This window comes from Trichosurus vulpecula, chromosome 5 (genome assembly GCF_011100635.1).
Source record: "Trichosurus vulpecula isolate mTriVul1 chromosome 5, mTriVul1.pri, whole genome shotgun sequence".
Lineage (NCBI taxonomy): Eukaryota > Metazoa > Chordata > Mammalia > Diprotodontia > Phalangeridae > Trichosurus > Trichosurus vulpecula.
Genome location: NC_050577.1, coordinates 7,735,845 through 7,760,630, shown reverse-complemented (window position 1 = coordinate 7,760,630; position 24,786 = coordinate 7,735,845). Strand labels below are relative to the sequence as shown.

Below are 24,786 nucleotides of genomic sequence, written 5' to 3'. Positions count from 1 at the left end.
TTCTGTAAAAAGTTAATCAAGGGATGGCCCCTTTAGTCAAAAACAAAAAAAAAAAAATCAAACTGGGAGGAAGACCCTCCAGGTTCCTGGCCAGAAGAGAAACAGTTACTATTTGGTATTTATATTCACTCTGTGCTAGCAGGTCAGGGACCTATTGTCCAATCTAGGAGCTCTGGAGAGAATTGGGTTAAGGCTTGGTTTTTGTGAAATAAATCTAGCCAGTAAACCCAAAGTTAAGGAGGCAGCCTTCAGTAATCAAAATGTACCTTCCTTTGGGCAGAGCAGGGGCAGGGAGAGGCTGTTCACAGATTGTGTTTATCCTTCCCTTTTGAAGAGGACCGTGACATCAGGGAAAGGATGACGCGACTTGCAGTTGACTTTGACCCCGTTTACTCTGGAGCTCAGAGTTTTGACAGTAACTCCCTGCCCTCCTAGCACCAGTGAATGTAAATAGAAAACAGTAACTGTTTCTCCTTTGGCCAGGAACCCTGGGGGTCTTCCCCTCCCAGTTGGGGGTTTTTGTTGTTGTTGTTTTGTTTTTTTGAGTTTTGATTAAAAGGGCCATCCCTTTAACTTCTTAAAGAGGCCTATGCATTGAATGGGCATTACCTCACTCACAGTGAGAACCTGAAAAGCCCTTAGCCTAAAAGGGCCAGGGTCTCCCAATGCACCCTGGGCCATCTCCAGTCGTCCTGGCGAATATCAGGCCGCTGGACCCAGATGGCTCTGGAGGAGAAAGGGAGGCTGGTGACCTTGTTCAGCCCTCCCTCCCTCACTCCTACCTCCCCTACTGGAGTACCCACAGCTGGGGGATATGAAAAGCTACAAAAGATTTTCTCCCCTCAGTTAGTTAACTCTCCCCCTTAAAGTTACATGGTATCAACTTTGCATAAACTTTTAGATTGACTTCCATACAAATGGAATCTCTCCACTCCTTAGAATTTAGGCCCCCTGAGGGCAAGGGCCACTGGTTCCCTGCTAACTTTAGATCCCCCAGTAACCGGCCTGGAGGAAAAGTGGAACCAGACTGACAAAGTCTTATTGCCTTCAACCGTTAGACTGGGATTACTAAAGGCTCTGCTTGTCTTTTAACATTTTTTACCACGGTTGGAAATTTTCCACTGATGTTTGGGGCAAGCTTTTTTCTTATGATTACTCCGGGTGCTTCTAAAGCCTCGTTTGGCTTGTTATTGTTCAGTTGTGTCCCACTCTTTGTGACCCCATTTGGGGTTTTCTAACAAAGACACTGGAGTGGTTTTAGCCATTCCCTTCTCCAGCTCATTTTACAGAGGAGGAAGGTGAGGTAAACAGGGTGAAGTGACTTGCCCAGAGTCACACAGTTGGGAAGTATCTGAGGCTGGATTTGAACCCAGGAAGATGAGTCGTCCTGCCTCCTGGCTGAGCGCTCTGTGCAGAGCGGCACCAACTAGCGGCCCCAAGGTTTTAAACCCTTGTTTGGAGTAAGTCACAAAGACAAACATAAAACAGTAAGGAGGGTAGCACTACTGAGTTGACCCGATGAGGTTTGCACCCTTGTTTGAGGGCCCCCACAGGGTGCCATAGGTCTGAAAAGCAGAGCGCAGACCGCCCTAGTTTTGTTTCTACTCTGATAAAATAAAGAAATGGAAACAGTGTGGAGAATGGTCTCTAAAGAGAAGCTTCTCTAGGGCTTGACCAACTTTGGTGTTCCCCTTCTTCCGGTAGCAGCTGTTGTCCAGCTGCAGTCCTCTGCAAAGCTGGTGAGATGGTCACTCTGGGGAGCTCCTTCAGAAGGTGACTCTAGTGGGAGAAGCAGACTTTATCAGTCATAGATCTGCCTTGGGGTGGGGGGACAGGACTCCAGGAGATAACGATTAACCGATTAACCGGGTAATTGCCTGAGGTTGCCCTGAGTAAGGCCGGGAGTTCTTGGTGCACAGAGATGTCCGGCTAATTGCCAAGATCCTATCACTGGATTCTGCTCTGACCTCTTCATTTTCATCTTATGAGTGAAATTAACAGTGCTTTGTTAGGAGGAAGGTTTTAAAGATTTTTTTTACCCCCAAGATAAGAATGACTGTGGACACAAGAAACTTGTCTTATGCTCTCCTTTGGTACCCGACAGGACCATCTCTCCCCCACAGAGAAGACTTTCCCGTCCTGTGACAACTAACATGTGCCTGCACACAGAACTGATTTTTCTAGAATTTTTTTAATGTCAAAACTTTACAACAAAAATAGAACCTTACCCATCTCTCTCTATTTTTTTTAAAGAAGTGTTTGCATGTCTAAATTATTCAAATCAGAGCTACTGAAAGGTGGTTCTGTTCCAACAAGTGCATATGAATAGTTTGATGGAAACATTTGCCTACAGCAATTGCTATTCAGTGCAAGGCCCAGGGAGAACATTTACAATGTTTTTATTCACCCATACCTACATTTAACTCATTCCCTTCCAGAGTCCTAAAGTTTTTCCAATACACAATTTTTTATGCAGTTGGAAAAGCTAATGATCTTAGAGTCAGCAAACCTCGATTTGAACCCCAGCACTGCCAATTTACCACCTTTGTGACCTTGGGCAAATTTATTGAGTATTTCTGGACCTCAGTTTATCCATCTGTAAAATTTGAGAGTTAGACTAGCTGATCCCCATGGTCCTTCTCTCTTATAAAATGATCTTCCAGGATTAATCATTTCTCTGGAATTTAATACAAAATTGGTTCATATTATTTATTGGATATTAATTTCTACAGGGACTTATTTTTATCCTTATTTCTTTATATCCTCATTTTGTCCTTATTTCTCACAAACTGTGCTATAGCTACACTCTAAAGACACATCTTTAAGGGAGGCCCTGGAACTCTGTTACAAGTAAGCATTTTTTATAAGGAGGTCTTATTCGTATTTTTGTTAGTTAGTCACATGAAAATGCAAATAGTTGACCTGGGTGTAGTATTTTACAATGCATGAATTGCCTCATTTCTATTATTTTATTTGAGCCTCATTACAATAAAGTGAGATCTATTTGGCAGGTAGCCTGATGCCGTGGAGTCCAGAAGACCAGAATTCAAATCTAACCTCAGTCACTTTCTAGCTGTGTGACTCTGGGCGTGTTCCTTTTCTTCCGTTTGCCTCAGTTTCCTCATCTGTAAAATCATGTGGGACTAATGATAACACCTACCCCCCTCCCCTCAATTATTACCAGGATCAAGCGAGATAATGTACTTGGCACTTAGTAAGCTTTGTGCAAATGTTACTGCTTCTACTGCTCCTTCTTCCCCTTCTTCCTTCTTCTTCGACATCATCCCCATTTTAAAACTGAAGAAGAGAGAGATTAAGCAGTATTCCCAAGGTCACACAATTTGGACCCACATATTCCACATTCAGGTTTACCTTTTCCCCTCTTGTCCCTTCAGCCACTTGTCCTTTTGCATTGTTATCATTATATTATTCTTTGCTCATTGACCGTGTGAAATCAGTGTGGTGCCATGGAAAGGTACTCGGGAGACCTGAGTTCCAGTCTGAAATCTGCTCCCTTTACCACCATTATAGTAAGTCATTGAAGCCCCTTGAAGCCTCAATGACCTCCCTTGTAAAAAGGGGACTCTGTATTAAGTAACATCTGACATCCCTTGCCTGTCAGCCTCCTCTATATTACTCTCCATAGCACTAAGATAAAGAGCTTAAGTGAATTTTCTCATATATACATCCAAAGTTTCTCATTCATCTGAACCTTAGAGAGAGAGAGAATGCAAAGCCAGAGAGATGATTTTCCAACTCCAAATCTTCTGCCCTTATGTTAGGAGCTGGTTGTCGCTGTCCCGCCATCATTGAGCAGGAAAGACGTTTGGAATAGAGATGGACAGTTAAAGATGGATCAGAGCCTAGTCTCATGGTTGAATGCAGGGGATGAAGAGTGAAGCCAAATCCCAAAGACCAGATGATAGATTGATTTCCTTGGGACAAAACACGAGTTCAAAGTTAGGTATATTGTCTCTGGGATCAAGATCATAGCTTTCTTTGACTAATATAGCAATTAAGGCATATGAATGGCATCATCTTCTAAGGGAAGCTGTTGTGCCATTAATTTCCCCAAGTCTTTCTTCTCACACATATACTTCTCAAGGGCTTAGAGACTGATCTGAGACAGGGATACAAGTAGTTACTCTTGTATTCATACATTTTTGTGCAACTTAAAGAAGTCTATTTTAGGGGAGAATGTTAATAATAATTTTAATCATTGATTCATTGATTCAAAAAAAAATAAATAGCGACTGTGTGCCAGGCACTGTATTAGGCACTGGGGAAAGGCAATATTGAAGGAGCTTCTGCACTCAAGGAGTTTGTAATCAATTGGGGAGATAGAACCTGCACATAGAAGGGGGTAATCCATGGTAGGCAGCAATGGAGCAACTGAGGCATCAAGCCAAGGAAATTTGAAGAAGGAAGATGGAACGTTCAGAGGTGGGGGAGGGGGGGAGATCAGGAAAGACTTCATAGGGGAAGCGGCTCCTGATTTGAGCTTGGGAGGAAGCAGAGGCAAACAGTGTTCATGTGGAGGGAGGAAGGAAGAGTGAGAGAGGGATTAAGTCCTGAAGGATGGCTGGTATAGAAGAAAAAGATATAGGGGTTCAGGACAGAAGGAGAAAACATCCAATGGGCCAGTGAGATTGGTTCGAGGGTGCATGAAGGAGACTAATTAGAAATTTCTGGAAAGCCAGTTTGTGAAGGGGTTTAAATGATGAGCTGGGGGCTCTGCACTTCATCTGCACAGAAATAGGGAGCCATGGAGGATTTTAAGTAAGAGCTATTGACACAATTAAGAGCATTGGCCCAAAATTGCCCTTCATCGACTTTTGGCTTTAAGGATCACACCGATATTTTTAGGTTAAGAGTGGGAGGGGAGTTGTCATGAATGTGAGAATATTCTCAAGCAGCGGCTGTGGGCTGCAGTGGATAGAGTTTCAAACATGGAAACAGTGAGGCCCAGCTTCCATCTTACCACTGAAAGTGGCAGTGACAGCCTAAACCAAACACTTCTCCTGGGTGCCCTGGGGATGATCTCCTAAAGTCATAAGAAGTAGCCTTTTGTGTCAGTGGACAGAGTTGATACTTAATCAGATACTGCTGACGTTGCACATCTGTTTTTTATTCAAGCAAAATCGTTTTTCATCCTCCTAACTACTGTCAATGCAACAGAGAACCCATGATAAATTATTAAACCACTATGTTCTGGACACTGTGATGAGCACTCATGCAATCATCACCACAAACCTGGGAGGTAGGTGTTGTCATTATCCCCATTTTTTAAAATGGGAAAACTGAGGTGGACATGTTAGGTGACTTCCCCAGGGTCACCTAGCTAGTAAGTATCTGTGGCAGGATTTGACCGTGGCTCTTCTTGCTTTCACGTCAGAGTTTTCTGTCTGCTGTGCCTTGATGGAATTTACTGAAGTCTTAATGAAATTGAAGTGGGTTTAGCTCAGAAGTCCTTGATGAGAATAACTTTTCCCTTCCTTTTGAATGAAGTCCTTGTAAGACTTTATGTCCCTGGGAGCCTCAGCTCAGTGACGGGCAAGGTTTGCTCTGGGCTCTGAACTTACAGACACTGCACATGAAATATATGTCCTGAGATGCTTTGGAGCCAAGGTTTTCTTTCTTTAGCTCTAGGACAAATTAGTCAATTCCGTGTTCTCAACCTGATTCCTTATTTATGGCAACTTTCTTTTGAAAGGCTGTTATCACAACAAATGTCATTGAAAATAATTATGTTTATTTAGCCTTGGGAGCCAAAGAAGCAGCCCAGGAACAAATTATCTTTTTGCTCTCTTATGCATTCACATGTCCCCATTTAGGAACTCTTCATTTCCTGCCATGATTTCCCTGTTCTCACCTTCCTTCTCCTTTCCCCCAAACCTGGGTATGGAAAGATCTCCTACCTGTCTCTACCTTGTGGAGTTCCCCCTTTACTGAAGCTACTCACCGTGCCTCGTAAACAGCAGGTGACTCATGTATGTCTTCTTTCACTCAAAAGGCTCCAAGTCATGAGCTGCTTCTTGCACAATGGCTGCCCCCCCCCTTTATCTGAGCCTCTCCTTACACATGATGATCTCTGCCTTACATCACATCTGGTGGTCTTCCACTCTTTAGACTGTAAGCCCCTCAAAGGCAGACTGTCAGTTCATCTTTGTGTTCCTATTTCTGACCTTGCTGCCCTGATGGTAAATTCTTCAACTTGAAAAGGCTACAAACCAAAATCAATGTGGAGGGAGTGCTGGTTCTGTTTGCAGATGATTGTGCACTTGATGCAGCCTCTGAAGCGGAGATGCTACAAAGTATGGATCAATTCTTTGCTGCTTGTGCTAATTTTTTTTTGAAGATCTCTTGGTTTTTTTTTAATATTATTTTTATTTTTAGTTTACCACACACGGTTCTATATAATCTTGAGTTCCAGACCCTCTCTCCTCCCTCCCCCCTCCCTTTCCAAGATGTCATGGAATCTCATATAACTACCATGTATAACTTCGCATTGAATTAATTTATACACCAGTCAAGTTGTGGAGAAGAATTATGACTGATGGAATGAATCATGAGAAAGAAGAGACAGAACCAAAAATGCTTATGCTAACTTTGGCCTAACAATTAACACCAAGGAAACATAGGTGCTCCATCAGCCACCGCTATACCATCCATACGTGGAACCATCAGTTACAGCAAATGGAGAAGTTCTGAATGCTGTGGATAAGTTCACTTACCCTGGTAGTGGACTTTCCAGGGATGTCTGTATTGATAATGAGGTTGACACACACATTGCCAGAGCTAGCCCAGTGTTTGGGAGGCTCTGAAGGAAACTATGAGAGCGAAGAGATATTAGACTGACTACCAAACTGAAGGTCTACAGAGCTGTGGTGCTGACCTCATTGTTGTATGCCTGTAAAACCTGAACAGTCTACCAGCACCATGCCAGGAAACTGAGTTGCTTCCATTTGAATTGTCTTAGGAAGATTCTGAAGATCACCTGGTAGGATAAGGTACCAGATGCTGAGGTCCTTCCTAGAACTAAACTGCCAAGCCTTCAAACTCTGCTTCAGAGAGCACAACTCTGATGGGCAGGCCACATTGTTCAAATGCAAAACTCATGCTTGCCAAAAAGACTATTTTGTGGAGAACTCACACAGGGCAAGCGTTCACATGGTGGTCAGAAGAAGCGATACAAGGACACTCTCAAGGTGTCTCTCAAGAACTTTGGTATTGATTGTGTGACATGGGAGACATCGGCCCAGGACTGCTCAGCATGGCATGCCCACATCAGAGAAGGTGCTGTGCTCTATGAGCAAAGCATAATTGAAACAGCTTAAAGGAAACACAGGATGCACACGTTTGAAGAATCCACCCTATCCACATGGACTATTTGTGCCTGACCTGTGGTGGAGCGTTCTGAGTTCATATTGTCAGTCAGATTCGTTGAATCTTGACTCAAGCATAGTGATGTAATTTTCATCTTCTTCAAGAACAAAGGGCAACAACATGTTTCTGAACATGGTGCCTTCTCTCTTTGGAGAGACAGGATGGTGTAGTCAGTAGAGTTCTGTGTTTGGAGGCAGGACAACCTTGGTGAAGCTCTCACCTTGGCCATCATTACCTGCATGGTCCTTCTCTGAGCCTCAGCTTCTGCAGCTATAAAATTAGGGTGGGGTTGGACCGTGTGGTCTCCATGGTCTCTTCTAGCTCTAAATCGATGCCCTTGTTTCAAGGTCCCACCAGTCTTATTTTAGGGTATGAAGAATCCCTAAGGATGACAACAACCTTCTGTTAAAAGACATAAGCCAGTAGGTTGGGAAGACAGTCAGTGACACAGCCGTTGACCCTCCCATAGGACTTGAATCCCGAGAAATTGTTTATGCCCATAGGCTTATTACAGGGAGATCTGTGCCTAGTATAGACCTCTTCTTTGAGTGATCAAGGCTAGGAATGGACTGGGATATTTTCTTTGCTCTCTCTTTCTCACTCCGGTGATCTCTGTGTAACTGACTGAGGCTGAACCTCTGAGGCAGGAGGAGTGTGATCAGTGGGTAGCATCATCCCATGCCAGGGCACTTTGGCAAAAGATGTTTACCGTTGTCCTTCAGCTATAAAAAGCTGCTTCCTGTGAGATGCTCTCAGCCTCCTTGTGGAAGTCTTTCCTAATGCATGACCTTCAGAGAAAGAAGGGGTTATTTTTACTTGTAAATATGTGCTTCCTGCCCAGGGTGGGCACACTCGGGGTCCCTGCAAACCAGTTCAGGGCCCTCCAGCAGCTTCCTATCAAAAATGGGAAAGTTTTGTAGTTGGGATCATTCCTCATTCTTTTCTTGGTTAAAGGTGATTTGGGGTAAGACTGGACTTTTGTAGGTTTGCCAGGTCCTGGCAAGGTTGCACCTCACAAAATCACAGCACCACAGATTTGGGGCTAGAAGTTTTATCCAAGGCCACCTAAGCCAACCTGCTCGCTTTAGAAGACTGAGGCCCAGGGATTGTGTCAGAGGAGAAATGAAAATGGAGGGTCTCAGAAGCCCAAACCTAGAGCAGTGCCTCTAACATAAGTGTGTGCATATATTCTATCAAAATAAAATTGTTCTCACTTTTGTCGATGACCCAGGAACCAACCCAGGAACTGCCCTTTTGTGTGTGCCTGTGTGTGTGTGTGCGCGTGTGTAAACTGTTCCTTGTAATAAACCCAAGGGATGCCATCAGACATTGAGCCATGAGGGACCTTGAAGATCTGATAATCCAACCTCTTCGTTGTCCAGAGATTGAGATGGAAACCAAGAGGAGTTGGGTATAATCATGCCCACAGTCTTTTGTTTTCTTTTCATCAATAAACTTTAAGTGCATACTAAGATTGATTACTTGGGTTTTCTTGGATAAATCATGTTTCATTTTCCATATATAAAATGAGGATACTATTTTGCTATTTGGCTTTTGCTTTGTTGTACCTCTTCAGGATAAGGGAAACACAATGACAAATCCACCAAAGGCAGCCCCCGCCCCCACATTTTCTTCAGTATTTCTGAGCAGTGTTCTGGGTAACAGGTGTCAGGCCCACAATCTTACAAATCATTGAGATTTCATTTGTGATGTTCTTCTTGATCACACACCCTGCTGAGTTACTGGGCCCAGGTCCTGGTCTCAAATAATATTTCACAGAAGAAGCATCTGGGAGGAGAGGGGGGTGATAATTTGTCAGTTTTTGTTCAATAAATACGTACACAGGCCATCTAGGTTTGTTCAATTTAACAAAAATGTTTCTGATTATTTAATGGAGCTGTTGACCACACAAAGCTTTGAGTTGAGTGCATAGGACTGCATTAATTCTTCCAAACATTTATTCCCAATGCTGCATTAGCAACACTGAGCAAAGGCTGTAGCAGATTTCTTTCTGATAATTGCAATATCCATTGGAAAAGGGTATATGTATATTTGTGTGTGCGTATGAGAGACAGAGAGAGATAGAGAGTCAGAGACAGAGGATGTGGAGAGGAAGCTGTAGAGGAAGAGGGGCAGCTGAATCCTAGGTATTAAGGAGATTTATCCTTAAGCTTCTTTTCTTCTTAGGAGGTCCCTCTGGGACCCACCCCAGGTCACCCCAGCACTTGTCCCTCTCCCTCAAGCAAATGATTTTAAATCCACCCTGAAACGGCCTTGTGAAGGGATTTGTCTCTGGTCTTTGTACAGTAAGTCCCAGACACAGTGCTTGGCATGTAGTTGCACCCCATAGATGCTTATTTATTGATGGTTCGTTAGTGGGTGGAGAAGACACTGGAGTGAGAGGCAAGAGGATTGATTCTTGTCTTGAATCTCTCCATAACTTGCTGTGTGACCACTGGCAGTGGACTTTACCACTCAGTGTTTATGTCTGGCCTCAAGCCATTTTGAAGCAAGTCTCAGACTAGTACAGAACTTTTGTGTTTCTGAGGATTTGACAATTGTGTTGGTGGGGTAATGATATCAAACAATTATCATTATGACCTGGTCATTTTAGGGTAACAAATTTTAAGGTTTGATGGAGTGGACAAGAGTCTTAGCCTAGTTATCAGCAAACATCCTCTACTGACATGTGCTAATTGTATCTCCCTGGGGGTTTCACTTAAACTCTGTGTGTCTCAGATAACTCCCTATGGTTTAACTTCCTTTTTCCTAAAAGTGCTATGGGCTGCTTTGTTTGAAGAATTTTGACTAGTGAAAGTTTCCTTCAGAAATCACAATTTTTTACATCTTCATAAAAATTGTTGGTTTTTATTAGTGTCTGCCCCACTATGATGAGATAATATTTTATAACAGACTTAGCACAGTGCCTGACACAGTAAGTGACAAATAAATGCTTATTCTCTTCCCCTGCACATAAAAAAGGTAATTCTTCTAGTATCCCTTTTACCTCCTACATGAAGATTGTTCTGATTTCCCAGCTACTAGTATCTATCACTTCCCTTCCCCCAAGAAAAAATTACTCAATTTTTAATTATATATTTATATGCATCTGCCCACCCAATCTGTAGAATGTAGTTTTCTTTAAAGCAGGAACCAGCATATTTTTTATCTTTCACATATCTGGAACATAGTAAGCACTTAATAAATGTTGTTGATTTATTGCTTTAAAGTCAGTTTATATAACACAACAGAATTTGTAAAGGCCTCCTACCTTGGAACCTACCTTTGGCAGGTTCAGCGCCTGGCACATCCTACCTTCCCAGAAATATCTGTCTTCAAACAAATGCCACCTGAGCCCCTGCTAATGTCAGACTTTGGACATCAGTGGCCTATTGCTAGAAGTCTATATTTTTGGGGAGGAATTTCCAAGGGTTCCTCGCATTGCCCTATGTAGGTAGTAACTTAACACATAAAACTCCTATTTCATTGAGAGACTGCCCTCCTCTCTATTCCCACATTAATCAAAATGGTGAAATGAAAGTTGGTTGATAAATGGGACAAGGGTCCGCTCTGAGGCTGTTGAAGATGCTTTAACCCTTTGGTCACCCTATTATTGAGAAAAACCAAGCACTGGGCACCTTGACAGGATGCAAGTTAATTTGCTCTCAAGATTCCTTCCTTTCGACTACAACACAATGTAATTTCAACAGCACTGATCACCAGCTTAGATAGAATAACTTAATTAAAATGGCAGAGGAAGTTTATTAGAAGAGAAAAGAAATCCTGAATTGCATCCGGATATTGAGGCTAACTCATTTTGTGTGTGTTGTGTATCACTATACAAACCAATGGTTTTAGGAGCAGGGGTTGTGTTTTCCTTTCATTTGAAGATCAAGCCAGAAATAGAAACAATTCATCCCCTTCCTGCCTTTTTAGACTTGACAAAAGCTGGTTCTTTCTGGTATTTTAAATATCCAACCTAAGTATGCACTAAAGCCCTATTTCCCTCTGCAAAACATAGTGGAGACAACTCTTCTTGAGTTACATTTTTCATCTAATTTGTTAATGGTGCAATGTCAGTGAGAGTATTTTCAAACATTATTCATGACCAAAACAAGCAACTTTCTGATTTGCCTTGAATATTTTCAAGCCAATCAAATTTGTTTATCTTAATTTCATACCTTTGTAGAAACCATAAACAATTTCCATGGTTCTGTCATGAATTATAAAACTAAGCAGCAGATGGACAAGGAGGGATTTTGTCCAAATATCAAATCCCAGTTTCTCTCCATCTTCCTACTTCACGTAGGCTTCACGTTGAGGCTACAGTCACCCCTTCTCACTCCGAGCTCTGTCTCGGCTCTCGATAGTTCATCATTTTTACTTTCGTATCATTCAAGTACTTGAATTATTTATTATTTGTTGGTTTATTGTTTATTATTTACTTTATTATATAACTATTAATTGAATAATTAAAGGAAGAAGAAATGTCCATTTTGGAGGAAATTTTTGACCACTTCATACTTGTATGGAGAATTAAGCCTTCCTTTGGTATCTGTGGCCAGCAATCTCATCTAACGCATGTTGGGCCTCTTCATTTTACTCAGTAGACATATCATCTTTGAATTGTATTTTCTAGGTATCTGCAAATACAACTTCTTTACGCTTTGTGTTTTACTCTTTCCATCAACTTTTGCTGTCCTCTTTTATCTGGAAGTAAATTAACGAGTAAGCCTTCCACAATGTTCCTTCCCACACCACCCCATACAGCCATTTTAGACATATTTGTGACTGTATTGTTTAATAAAGTCTGGATGAAAGTCCCGAAGGAGGTTCTAGCAGCTGTTTGAGCTATATTAGCTGGAAGGGAGTTTACTGGGGGACTGTCAATTCCGTCCCTGTCTTTTACTGTCCATCCATTTGAGAACTCGATGTGCCATCAGGAGCTGAAAGCTGTGCCTCTTAATGTCAAAGTCTTCTCTTGCAAAGAGCTTTCTGTAAGCATCAGAGTAGCTTGTTTTCTGTTACTCTAATAGGAAGAAGAAAATAATTTAAGAGCCTGGTTGTACTATTGCTGGTTATCTAGTTGTTCCTCAGACTGATTTCTAAAGAACTTAATTCTTTGTATTTAATGATAACCTGTTAGATGGAAATTTCCACAATCCCCAGATCTCCATTTTTCCCATATTTATCTATATATCTATATCCATCTATCCATCCATCCGTCCATCCATCTGTCCTTCCATAAACCAAACCAGTGACCCAGAGTTTTCTGTATGCGGTCTTCCCTCCCTTAGATAATCCAGTGAATATTCATTTAACCATCTCTTCAAATACTTTTTGGAAATATGCTTGTCTGTGTGCTTGACTATAATTTGGAAAACAAGTTCAAAACTTTGAAAGGGATGGAAATTACAGTAATTTTTGAAACAGAAGCAATCTCAGAATTGAAAATCTGGCTTCTTAAAAATGTTGAAAAAAGGTGTGCAAAAGAGCTGAGTTTGAGCCTTTCCTGCACAGTATCTAAAGGTAGAAGGGTGCCCTGTGGCATCCAACAGCTGAGACTCTGGCTTTTGAATCTACTATTTCTCCATGATAACAGTATTTAACATTAGATTTTTTTTTCCCTCTTAGGATGCCTCCATTGCCCACAGATTCCACATTATGAGAGAGAAACACCCAGAGAAATTCAACAGCCGGTAGGTACCCAGATGGTGGTGGCTGAACCTTTGTGCAGTGGCAAAGACACCAAGTGTCACAGATGCCTCTGCATGTTTGTGAATGAGGGAGGGGAGCTGGGTCTGTGTCTGTAAATGGATGGAAAAAGACAGCGATGCCTTTGGTTTTACCCATATATGAATGTCTTCAGAACTGAGCAGCATGCTAAACTCTTCTGCTGTGGTTTGTGGAGCAGCAGCTTTTGGGAGGATCTGGCAGAATGGAGAGGAGTGCACATCCCCCTTTGTTGATAGATGCCTCAATTTAAGGACAAACCCCCATTATTAAGGACAAAAGCCACAGGGGCTTCTTTCCTGGACGCTGGGGCTTTTCAGAGTAAATCAGAGCTTTCTCTGTAGGATGCGTGGAAGACACGAGTACATTCTCCATCTCTCTCCTTCAACCAGAAGGGAGCACCTTGCTGTCCATGCTGGGCAGAAGGGATTCTTGCCTTTACCATCTTGGTTTACATTACTGCCAGGATCATTTTCCGTAAAGTGCAAAAGTCTATACTTATGCCTATACCCATATCTGTATTCTAGCAAAAAAAAATCTTTAAACTACACTAAGGCTTTTGGGGCATCTGCTGCTATGGATGGCTTTAGACAGGGACTCTTATCTCTTGACACAGGCACTACAATGACTTTTAATTAAAGGGCAAACTATAGTCCAGGGTCTAGATTTCCTTTTGGGGACATTTTCATGTGAGACATCCCGGAGCCCCTTTTCCCCACCTGTAGCTGAGATGCCTGTGGTTATTGATATTTGGGGCACAGCTGGGGCCGTCAGTAATAGAACATGACTGAGAATCCTTAACTGATCAATCTACCTGCAAACTTTGTCAGAGTGGCATCAGGTTCTTTGGTGCTGTTGACCCTCACATCTAAATAAATGAGACCATAGAAACATTATTAGAGGGCTTGGGCTGATCAAGTTCCTATGTGAATTTACCTGGCGGGGGAGGGAATTCTGCAGAAGAGAAATGGAAGTGGTTGTGTCTTACAACTGGAGGAAACCAAACACAAAGGAATACATTGAGCTTGTTTTCAGATGTATCATAGCTTTATGGGATGACAGAGTGGTTTCCTGTTCATCGCAGTACAATAATCCATGATGTTTAAAAAGTTTTCCCTTAGTCACTTGAATCAGGCAATTTGAAAACATTTGCTGAGGATTTCATTTAGAATGTCTAATTGCCCATCTAGAAATGAAGTTTTGGCTTGGTAAGACACCTCAGCTGGAGTATAGGCACAGACCCCACTGTCACTAAAAAGTGGTGGAATTGAGAAGAAGATAATTTGCTGCAGAGGCTATCTGAGGATGCCAAGGTGCTGAAGTGTGAGGGAGCTCCAGCTGGATACGGTGGCTTGGTCTGAATGGCAACCCATGGCCCCAGAGCTGGAGGCTGTATAGTGACCAGACTTGGCAAGTCACATGTGGCAATGTGCAGCAGCAATCCCAGCAAAACAGGCTGTGTACCCACTGTGATGAATCATTTCATTGTCAGACTTCAAGAATTTGGAAGTTGGAAAGGGCTTCCCTCAGTGTCCATCCACTGAAAGGAATTACCCACTGAGATGAATGTAGCAAGTGGCCATTCAGCCTTGTCTTGAAGCCCTCCGAGGAGGGGAGCCCATTACCTCCTAAGGCACTGATTCCACCGTGAGCCACCTCTAATTATCAGGAAGTTTTCCTCAACATTCAGCCTCAGTTCATTCATTGCCCCTGGTTTTACCCTTTGGGGCACTAAACATGCTTCTTCCATTTTGCTTTCTCCCTTGTCCTGCCCTGAGTTTTCTCTTCTCCCCAAATTCCAGTCCAATCCAAACCAATCCAATATACATTTATTAAGCACCTACTATGAGCCAGACTTGGTGCTAAGTGTTAGGGATATAATGTATAAAAAGACAGTCACTGCCAGATGAAGATCAACCCAAGGAAACTGAAAAAGAGTGGTTGAATAAGTAGGGGAAGAAAAAGGAGAGAAAACAGCCATGACCACCTAGAGATGACAGCTTCTAGGAGGAAAGAGTAATTGACATTGTCAAAGGGTGCGATAAGACCAGCAGAGATGATGATTGAGAAAAGGCCATTAAATGTGCCAATTAAAACATCATTGCTAATTTGGAGGAAGCAATTTCAATTAAATGCTGTGGCTGGAAGTAGATTGTCCAGAGTTTACAAGAGAATGAGAAGAGAGAAAGTTGAGTCGGTGAAGGTAGATAGCTTTCTCAAGGACTTTAGGCTTGAAAGAGAGAAGAGATGTGGGAAGAGAGCTAATAGCTAAGAACAATGAATCAAATGAAGGACTATTGATTTGTTCATTCATTTATTTATCTTTATGGTGATGAATTAATTCTTGGGCATATTTGTAGGGAGCAGGGAAGGAGCCAGTAGAAATTAAGATTAAAGAGAGATTGGGGTTGATCAAAGGGCATTATGCTGGAAAAGATCAGAGAATGGATCAAGATGCATGTAGAAAATTTTGCCTTGGCCAGAAGAAGGGCCACTTGTTGATGCAAAACATGGGAATAGAAGGGAATAGTAAGTAATGATGTCTGAGCAACATGAGAAGAAGAAGAGAGGAGAAAAGGATCTTTTGCCAAATGACCTCAGTTTCTTCACCCACCACCCCAGTGAAGTATCAGGCAAGGTCCACAGAGGGGGTGGGGTGAGGAACCATTGGAGGTTTGAGAAGGATGAAAAGATTTGGAAAAGCCATTATGATTGGTGGGACAGTGCAGTGGTTAGGAGAGTGTAAAGTTCTCCCTGCTGCAATGAGGGTCTAGATGCGATCTTTTGGTGCAAGCACAAATTTGTTGTGGACCCAGAGACCAGAGTTCAGTCATTTTTCACACATAAAAACTCACCTATGAAGGGTCTTCTTCATTCCCAATCCAATGCTTCTCCTCACTGCTCTCCTAGTATGTTTTACTTGCCTCCTAAGTTAAACTGGAAGGTTGTTGTACCAGGGGTTGTGTCTTAGAATTCTCTCTCTTTTCTCTCTTGCTCCCCAAGTGTCCAGTATAGCACTGATATACAGCTTCTCAGGTAATTTTGGCTGATGGAATAATGATTAATGCAGGTTTTTGGAAGGGAGGGACAAGGAAAATCAAACATGGACACATTCATTTTGTTTTGGTTGTCTAGCTAGGCTTGGGTGCCAGGAGCTCCCCAAAATGAAACATGATCCCATAGGCGTAGCAGGACATTTAAAGAAGGACTCTCTCTTCTTCCAAGGACATAACTCAAACTGTTTGCACAAGGTCTCTAACACCTAGTGATGGCCATTCTTTTCAGTTCCAGAGGTGAATCCATTTTCTATATGGCCCTTTTCCAGTTTTGCTGTAGCAGAGGCCAATTAGAGTTTATAAAAAGCGCTGCTAATAATGGGTCTTCAGATTGGGCTTCTTGTCACAATAAATCATAGGCCATTAATAACAGCTAGGAGCAGGCTCACCTTGAAAATTCATCTATATTTTAAAGAACCTGATGTTTCTAGCATTATCTTAAGGAAATTAATTACCAAAATATAGAATTCTGCTCTCTGTGCTTCTTATGACAAAGAGATTGGAAGAAATGGAAAATGGAATGACTTTTCCGGTGCTTAAGAGAACTCCAGTAGAGACAGATTACATGATATTCTAAAAAGAAATTTCAATGTAAATCTAGGTGTTAACTGTTTGTAAGAAGCACATACCTGAGTTTTCTTAACTGAGATATTCTCATGCCCATTTGGATTTCTGATATAGATATTTATGGTACTCAAAATTTTGGACTCAAATTTCCAAATATGTTTCCACTCCAAGATGTTATTATTCCTGTGATGATGGAAGATTATTTATTTGGTAAATAATGATTTTTCATTATTAGAACAAAATTATGAACTATTACTTAATATTCAGTCAAAATATTATAGAATGAAATTTTGTAGGAATGAGCTCTTATTTAAAAAATCAGTATCACAAGTACAAGATGAAGGAGGCAGCAGCTTAAAAAAAGAAAGAAAAAGATCTGGGCAGCTTAATGTGCTACAATAGGCAATACCACAAAGTGCAATATGAGTCACCTGTGTGATATCACAATCAAGAAACACATTCCAATTTGGGGCTGATTAAGATCATCAGAACTTTGAGGAACAAGAGGTTACAAGGCTCCTGTTCTCTGTCTTGATTATACAAAATGCAGAGGATTGGTGTCAATTCTGAATGTTTTAGTGGAAATAGTGACAAACTGGAAAGTCATAGGTGTAACTGGTGCAGATTGAGATGAACAGAACCAGGAGTCCACTTTATGCCAAAACAGGAACAATATAAGGAAGGTGTGCTGTGCGTGACTCAAGAACAATGAACGTCTCAATGACCTGTGCCAGAGGTTCAGCGATGAAGTGGGTCACTGACCTGAATGAGGCTGGGCTCAAGATGCATTCTGAAAATGGATAAAGTTTCCTGTCACTGTGTAGATGTTGCAGGGGCTTAGAGTTACTTCTTCCCTCCCCGCCCCCTCTCCTCACTGCAGAGGGAATGGGAAGAGAGTAAGAAGAGGTCGATTTTTGTTGATTGAAAAGTACACAAAATTAAACAAAATAAGAAGTAGAAGAATAAAAAAGGGGCAGCCAGCATGGTGAATGGTGAGTGACCAGTTGTGGTTTACCTGTGGATTGGGCCTCTGAGGTTCATTGCAACTTGGAGATTCTGGGAAGAAACACACAGACATAGAACAAGACCCACATTGATCTTTTAACTCTTAATAATAATAGGCATTTATATAGTGCTTTAAGGCACTTTTCTTTAGGGCAAGTGTATGCAGTCTCCCTTGATCCTAAAAACAACCCAGGGGGGTGGGTGCTATTATTATCCCCATTTTACAGACCAGGAAACTGAGGCTGAGAGAGGTTAAGTCATTTGCTTAAGGTCACATGGCCACTACGTGCCTGAGACCAGATTTGAATTCAATTCGAACTCTTTGATATTGGGCTCAGTGTGCTCTCTACTGTACTGCCATGCTGCATCACATTTACATCAAAGCCCAAGAAATACCTGCCTTCAAGGAGATGATAACCCATTGGAGGTAAACAAGATGTGCATAATCAATTGGTTATCATTTCCCCCATCGCAGCCATTTCTTCTACACCTTTAATAGCCCCAGTCACTTCAGTTGGCTTTAAGGTCAAACACGAGGCTGATTGCCCTCCAGGTAAGAGATGACCTTCAAAAGTGTCACCAGAACTAGAATGGCACATAACGCTCTTGAGTTCCTAATGAAGGTGGGCATAGCAAGGCTAGCAGTTGTGTATTCCTGAAAGTCACGGTCTCTCTGCGCAGTACCACCATTGACTTTCTTGGAGGGCCATTTCACACTGATGACCCTACCAAACACATGGGCCATGACAACGCCAAGATTTTTTTTTCCTACATCCTCCCTACAAGCCATGCTTTCAGTCATGTACTTGTGACGTTCTTTTCCTGAACCCAAGTGTCGGAGTATTTTCTTTATCCGTATTAGATTTCATTTGGTTCAATTTAATTTGGTCTTGTGAAGATCTCTTTAAATCTTTATTCTGCCACGCAGTGAGTTAGTTATACCTGTCAGTTTGGTATTAGGAGAACAATGAAAAATGTATCTATCCCTTTGTCTAAGTCATTGATAAAGATGCTCATTTTCATGTGACATGGAAGGCTTGGTGTTCAAAGGCGAAACAATTCACAAACTAACACAAAATACAAAAGTCTTCCAAAATATATACCATTTTGACAACAGCAACATATCTTATTAAATGTTGGCACAATTTAAAAAAAATGAAACATTTATGTAACTCTTTTCGACATGAATATTATTCCTCATTAAAAAGAAATTTCTAGTAGGACATAGCCAAGCACCAGAGGAACCAAGCTTCCAAGGCAACATGGAAGCATTAATGACTGTTCCACACCAAGGATCTCTTCCTGTTCTGAATCTACTGGATGGTCGAAGATTTAGTCACCACCTCACCGTCTTTTCTATCACATCATGGAATATTTGGCTAAAATCAAGGTGGAATATATCTGTACCTTGGACTGATCTAACAGCTTGATGATTGCTTTAAAAAATATTTATTTTTGCCATAACTTGTTCTTCTGAAAATTCCACCTACTTCTATTCTAATTTTTCACTGTCCATTACTTCTGGTCCTGGAAACATTTTAGAATGTGCTACAAAGTCTACGTGATTGACTTGTTTGTAGAATGCATGTTCTCTCTGTCTCTATCATTGTCTCTGTGGCTCTGTTTCCATTTGTCTGTCTGTCTCTGTTTCTCTCTCTGTATGTCCACCTTTCTGACTCTCTCTGTCTCTCTCTAATTAGGACAACAGTGTGTTACAACAATCCGGCTAGCAGCTTCTGTGGGGGTGTAAGATCCACCCACAGCCAGCACCCAGAAAGCTGCTGGCATGCTGCGAAAGCACAGGTTCTTTTGATCTGCTTTAATAAGGAAAGCAAGGTTAAAGGGTTGACAAGCTTACTTTAATTCAGCATACAAATATCATTCACTTAGTTCAGGGGAAGAGACCAACACACTAAACTTCAGAGCAAATTACAAACAAAGTACAAACATCAACAGACAGACCCAATACAGATTCATAGCTACCAACATCTAGGTTCAGCCCGGGAGCTCAGAACAAGGGCTGGCCTAGAGTCACGTGTGCCAACACTGCTGAGGGAATGAGCTCCAAAGAACAGACAGCCAACCCCTGGTTTTTTGTATCTTTTTCAGCGTCAGGGGTGAGTCACACATACGACTCACCCATGTGACCTAGAATCGTCACAAAGAGGTGACTTAAACCCACAGTGGTCTAAGAGCCTCTGCTCTCCCAGACATGTAAACTAGGCCCTCCCTGGAGTTAGCCCTACCTTGGGCGCCACCTTAGTTGCCAATCCACACACACTAAGGTTTTATACCTAATAGGGGTTTGGGCCCTGAGGCTTATCACCTAGTAAGACTCAATCAAAGACACTGAATTAATCAAAGGAAACAAAAGCCGAACACTTCAAGGGTACTTGTTGAACTAAGTGCTAAGGAGCCCATTTTTCTTACCAACACACAGTGCTATTTAAACCGAAGGTATTTTTTTTTCCTCTCACGATCTTTCCCATGGCACAGGGATTCAGCCATCACTTCTACCTGTTGTTTCATTACCTTGGGAGATGATTCATCTTAGCCTAGTGACCTGAATTCATCAAGGGCAGCTAATCTGAGACTATCTTGCTTTTGTCAGCTCCCTGGTCCAAAGGTCATTCCGTCTGAGAGAAAGAACACAAACCAAAGCACTAGGGAGCACTGAATGCCCGTCTCTTTTTCAGGGATTACCCGCTCACCCACGCTGAACAGAAGCATCCTCCTTTCTGAGAGCACCCCTTGCTCCCAGTGGAGACACTGAAGTAGCCTTGCCTTGCTTCTCACACTTGACTCTCCATTTGTCATCTCCAAGTCTCTATGCCAACCTGGCTTCTCAGCCCTGCCTTTTCAAACCCTTGACTTCTTTCAACACTCAACTCAGGTACCAGCTTCTGCAAGAGACCTTCTCTGACTCCCTCTGGTTCTAGCACCTTGCCAACCCCCCCCCCCCCCCACCATGGTTACTCTGTGTATGTTTTGAATTTGCCTGTAAATTGTTGTTGCCTCCTTTAGAAAACAAGCTTCCTGAGGGCAGGGATTATGTTGCTTTCTCTTTGTATCTTCAGTCCTTCACAAGTTGCCTTCCATATACTAAGTGCTTAATAAATGCTCATTGATAGGTTTCCCCCTCAGATTCAGCTCCTTATGAGCTTTAGCACTCCCAACTCCATCTATACAGAGTCACACCATGTTGTTACTTTCTTCTCCTGTTGCTTTCTCTTCTTTCTTTTTTTTTTAATTTTATTTTACCAGAACACAAATACAAAATAGAGAAAAGAAACAAAAACATATAAACTTAAATATTGAAACTTAAATATAAAGAAAGAAAAAAAAGCATGTCATGTGCATAGCAGAATAGGAGAGGATTCAAAATGTGTAAGAATAAATTTTCATTTCAAGAAAGCCTGTATGATGAATAATATACCTTGTGTTGAGAATTGTCCATCTTTTCTTTGCTTCCTTGTGTTTTCTTTTGTTCTCTGCTATGCACTTTTTAACTTTGTTCTTTTTTCCCCTCCCCCACCCCCCACAAAAGGCTACAATATAATTTAGATATTTCTTGATATATACATACACATACAGATATATACATACACTTATACATATATACATGCGTATATAGACATATACTTTCCCAAACATAATTTACTCCTGATCTTTGTTTTCTTATATTTGTACATATCTTTTGTTTCCTATCCTTCCTGTCTCCTCTACTTGACTTCTACCTGCTACATCACCTTCCAATTACTTGCCTTGACCCCTCTTCCACCAACCACCCTGCCCTCCTATTACTTCTCTTCCCCCTCTAAGGATCCCTCCCCTATCCCCCGTTCCCATTAATCTAAACTCCCTTTACCTAATCCCTCATTCTTCCCTCTAAAAATCCCTCCCTTGTCCTAATCCCTCCCTTTTTCTCTCCCCCCTCACTAAACCCCTACCATTTTTTCTTCTAAATTTAGAAGATCTTATTCTCTTCTAAATACATATGTATTGTTCCCTCTTAAACCCATTCCCTATGAAAGTAGGTTACCAGAACTAACAGCCCTCCTCCCCCATCTAAATCTTCTGTATCTTTTCTTCTTCTTGTACCCCTCTTGTATAAAATAGTTGATCTTTTTAGCCGTTTCTAAATGGTTTTACTTTTTAAATTTATGTCATAGTCAGGTTTATCCCCCTCTTTCTTATAAGCTCACCAATTATTAATAAGAATGTTAGATAAACATTTTATATTTTATGTTATACAAAAGGTAAGCAATCTGTTCTTGTAAATCCCTTATAGTCAATCTTTGGTATATACCTTATGTGTCTCTTAGTTCTTATATGTTGAATCTTCTATCAAGTTGAGGATTTTTTTTAACAAAGTCTTGAAAGTCTGGGCATTTATCAAATATCCATTTTTTTTCCCTTTCAAGATAATACTGAAATTTGAAGGGCATGATATTTTTGGCCGGAACCCCAGGTCTTTTGCTTTTCGATATATTATGTTCCAAGACAAGCAGTCTTTTAATGTCTCTGCTGCTAGGTCTTGTGTAATTATAATTGTGGCACCATCATATTTGAATTGTTTTAATCTTGATGCTTTTAATATTTTATCCTAGAGCTAGGGATTTTGGAACTTGACTGTGATATTCACATGAGTTTTCCTCACAGGATATCTTTTAAGTGGTGCTCGATGGATTTTCTCTATTTCTACTTCGCTGCCTTGTTCTGACACTTCAGAACAATTTTCTCTATTTCTTGTATTATTGTATCAAGATTCTTTGTTTTTGATCATGCCTTTCATTTACTCTGATTATTTTTATATTGTCTCTTCCTGATCTATTCTCCAAATCTGCTGTTTTTCTTATAAGATGTTTCACTTTCTCTTCTATTTTTTCATTATCCATGTTTTGTTTAATTATTTCTTGATGTCTCATAATTTCAGTGCCTTCCCTTTGCCCAATTCTAATTTTCAAGGTGTCATTTTCCTCCTCGAGATTCTGAATCTCCTTTTCCGATTGGTTGACTTTCTTGTTTTTCTTGGAACATTTATGTTTATTTATTTATTTTTAGTTTTTCCTCCTTCTCTGTCATTTGACTTTTAAAGTCTTTTTTAAGATCTTCTATAAATTCTTTTTGGGCAAGTGACCATTTGATGTTGCTCTTTGGGGACTTCTTTACTTCAGTGTCCTCCTCTGAAGATGAACGCCGGTCATCTCTATTCCCGTGATAGGGTTCTATGGTTGGATTCTTTCTCCTTTCCCTGTGCATTTTTTTTTGTGGTAATAACTTGACTTTTATAATCACCTCTAGCCCTGGGGTATGGGAAATGGTGCTTCTTGGCCCAGATCTTCAGTTCCCTCTAGCCTGGAACCAAAGCCAAACCTCCAACCTCCTGTAATTGCCCAGAGCCAGAGGCTTTCTGCCCCACTGCTTCTGCACTCACCGGTTGTGTGTTGGTTCCTTCTCACCCCCACTGCTCTTCACAGCACAGCTGGGTCTGGCGTTCCTCCTCAGGAGAGGTTCCTGCAATCTTCCTGGGCTCAAACCCATGACTCCCCTCACTATCCTGCAGTAAAAAGTTTCAGTGGTTAGGGCTGTGGCAGCCAGCCTCTCAAACCAACTAACCTCAAGGCTTGCAGCTTGTTGTTAAAGCAACCTAGCCTGGAGGTGTTTACTCCTCGCTGAGACCAAACCCAGTCCTGGGGTTCTTCTTCAGATCTTCTCATATTGTCCCTGAAAGATCCTGGTTGTGCCCCTATTCTTCTTTGTCTCCACCCCACTTTGTTTGCACTAAGGTGCTATTTTAACTCTTTGTGGGGGAAAATCCTGAGAGCTTGGAATTTTCTGACCTACTCCACCATCTTCCCAGAATCCTCACCCCTCTTATTTCTTTCTAACTTTTTAATATAAGCTTTTAAAATTTAGGTGAGTTTCTTGTCTATACACATTAGTACTCTCTTGACCTCCTTCTTATTTTTCTTCCTGTTCAGAATGATATTTTACTTTCTGTAAGGGTATGGGGTGGGAGGGCATTATAGACCTGCCTGACTAATGTTAACAAAGAATGTCTAGACTTCTGCCTGAAGCACTCAATCCATGCAAGTTGTAAATTAAGCCAAGACACAAATCAAGGTGGGAGGAGGGATTTTATACTTGGGTCATTGGAGGAAACAGACCAGTCCACATTGGAACTATTTTGTGATTGGCTGAAAGAATCAGATGTACCACCTGGCCTTGGTACAATACAGCAAACCAATTTGGAGGATCCTGGTCCAGTGGTCAAATCGTGAAGCTTCAGTGGCTTCTTGGCCCTGGGAGCTCCTTTGAGAGGCAGATGGACACACTGCAAACAAGGGTGATTGGGAGGGAGCTCAGGGAGAGTATAGTGTCTCATGTCAGCAAAGAGAATGAGCTAGGCTGATACAATTTACTAAGTGAGAGCTCAGAGATGCACCAAGACATGCAGTGTTGGGATTCTACAAAGGCACCAACCCTCAGAGCAGAGCAGAGCAGAGAAATTACAGTTAGGGGAAACTTCATGAGGAGCTCAGAACGATCATGCTAGAATTCCAGGTCCCTTAAGGCTATCACTGGAACCCTGACGTGGAATCCAGCCCTCCAATGGGAATTTGGGGAAGTAACCTGAGAGCAGCCATAACATATCTTGAATTTTATCCTCCAGACCTTCACATATTGACTCAGTTCAAATACCCCTATGCTATTTTAGTCCATGGGATCCACCTATTCTTTTTATGAAGTCTTTGAAGTCTGGTCTTCTAAAATCTAGAATACATGAGAGACTGCCCAGTTTTAGAGAGAGACAGAGACAGAGAGGGAGGAAGGGAGGGAAGGAGTGAGAGAGAGAGAGGACTCCCACTCCCTCTCCCTCTCTCTCTCTTTCTCTCTCTCTCTCTCTGTCTGTCACAAATGACTAGATTATTGAAGCCCCATCACTCCTCTGCCAGGCTTTTGATTTCTTTCCTGAAGTCAGCTTGTCTTTCTATGCAGACGTTTGTTCTCTAGTAGACTGTGATGGTGAAATCAC

The 24,786-nt window shown here is 41.6% G+C and overlaps 1 protein-coding gene across 1 annotated transcript in view; it reads left to right on the top strand.

The window, feature by feature from the left end:
- Positions 1–24,786, top strand: part of LOC118850186 (diacylglycerol kinase beta-like) — a 230,445-nt gene that overhangs the window by 116,001 nt on the left and 89,658 nt on the right. The window contains exon 9 of the mRNA XM_036759405.1: positions 13,021–13,085. Coding sequence (XP_036615300.1) covers positions 13,021–13,085 — 65 coding nt within the window. The remainder of the gene's footprint in view (positions 1–13,020; positions 13,086–24,786) is intronic.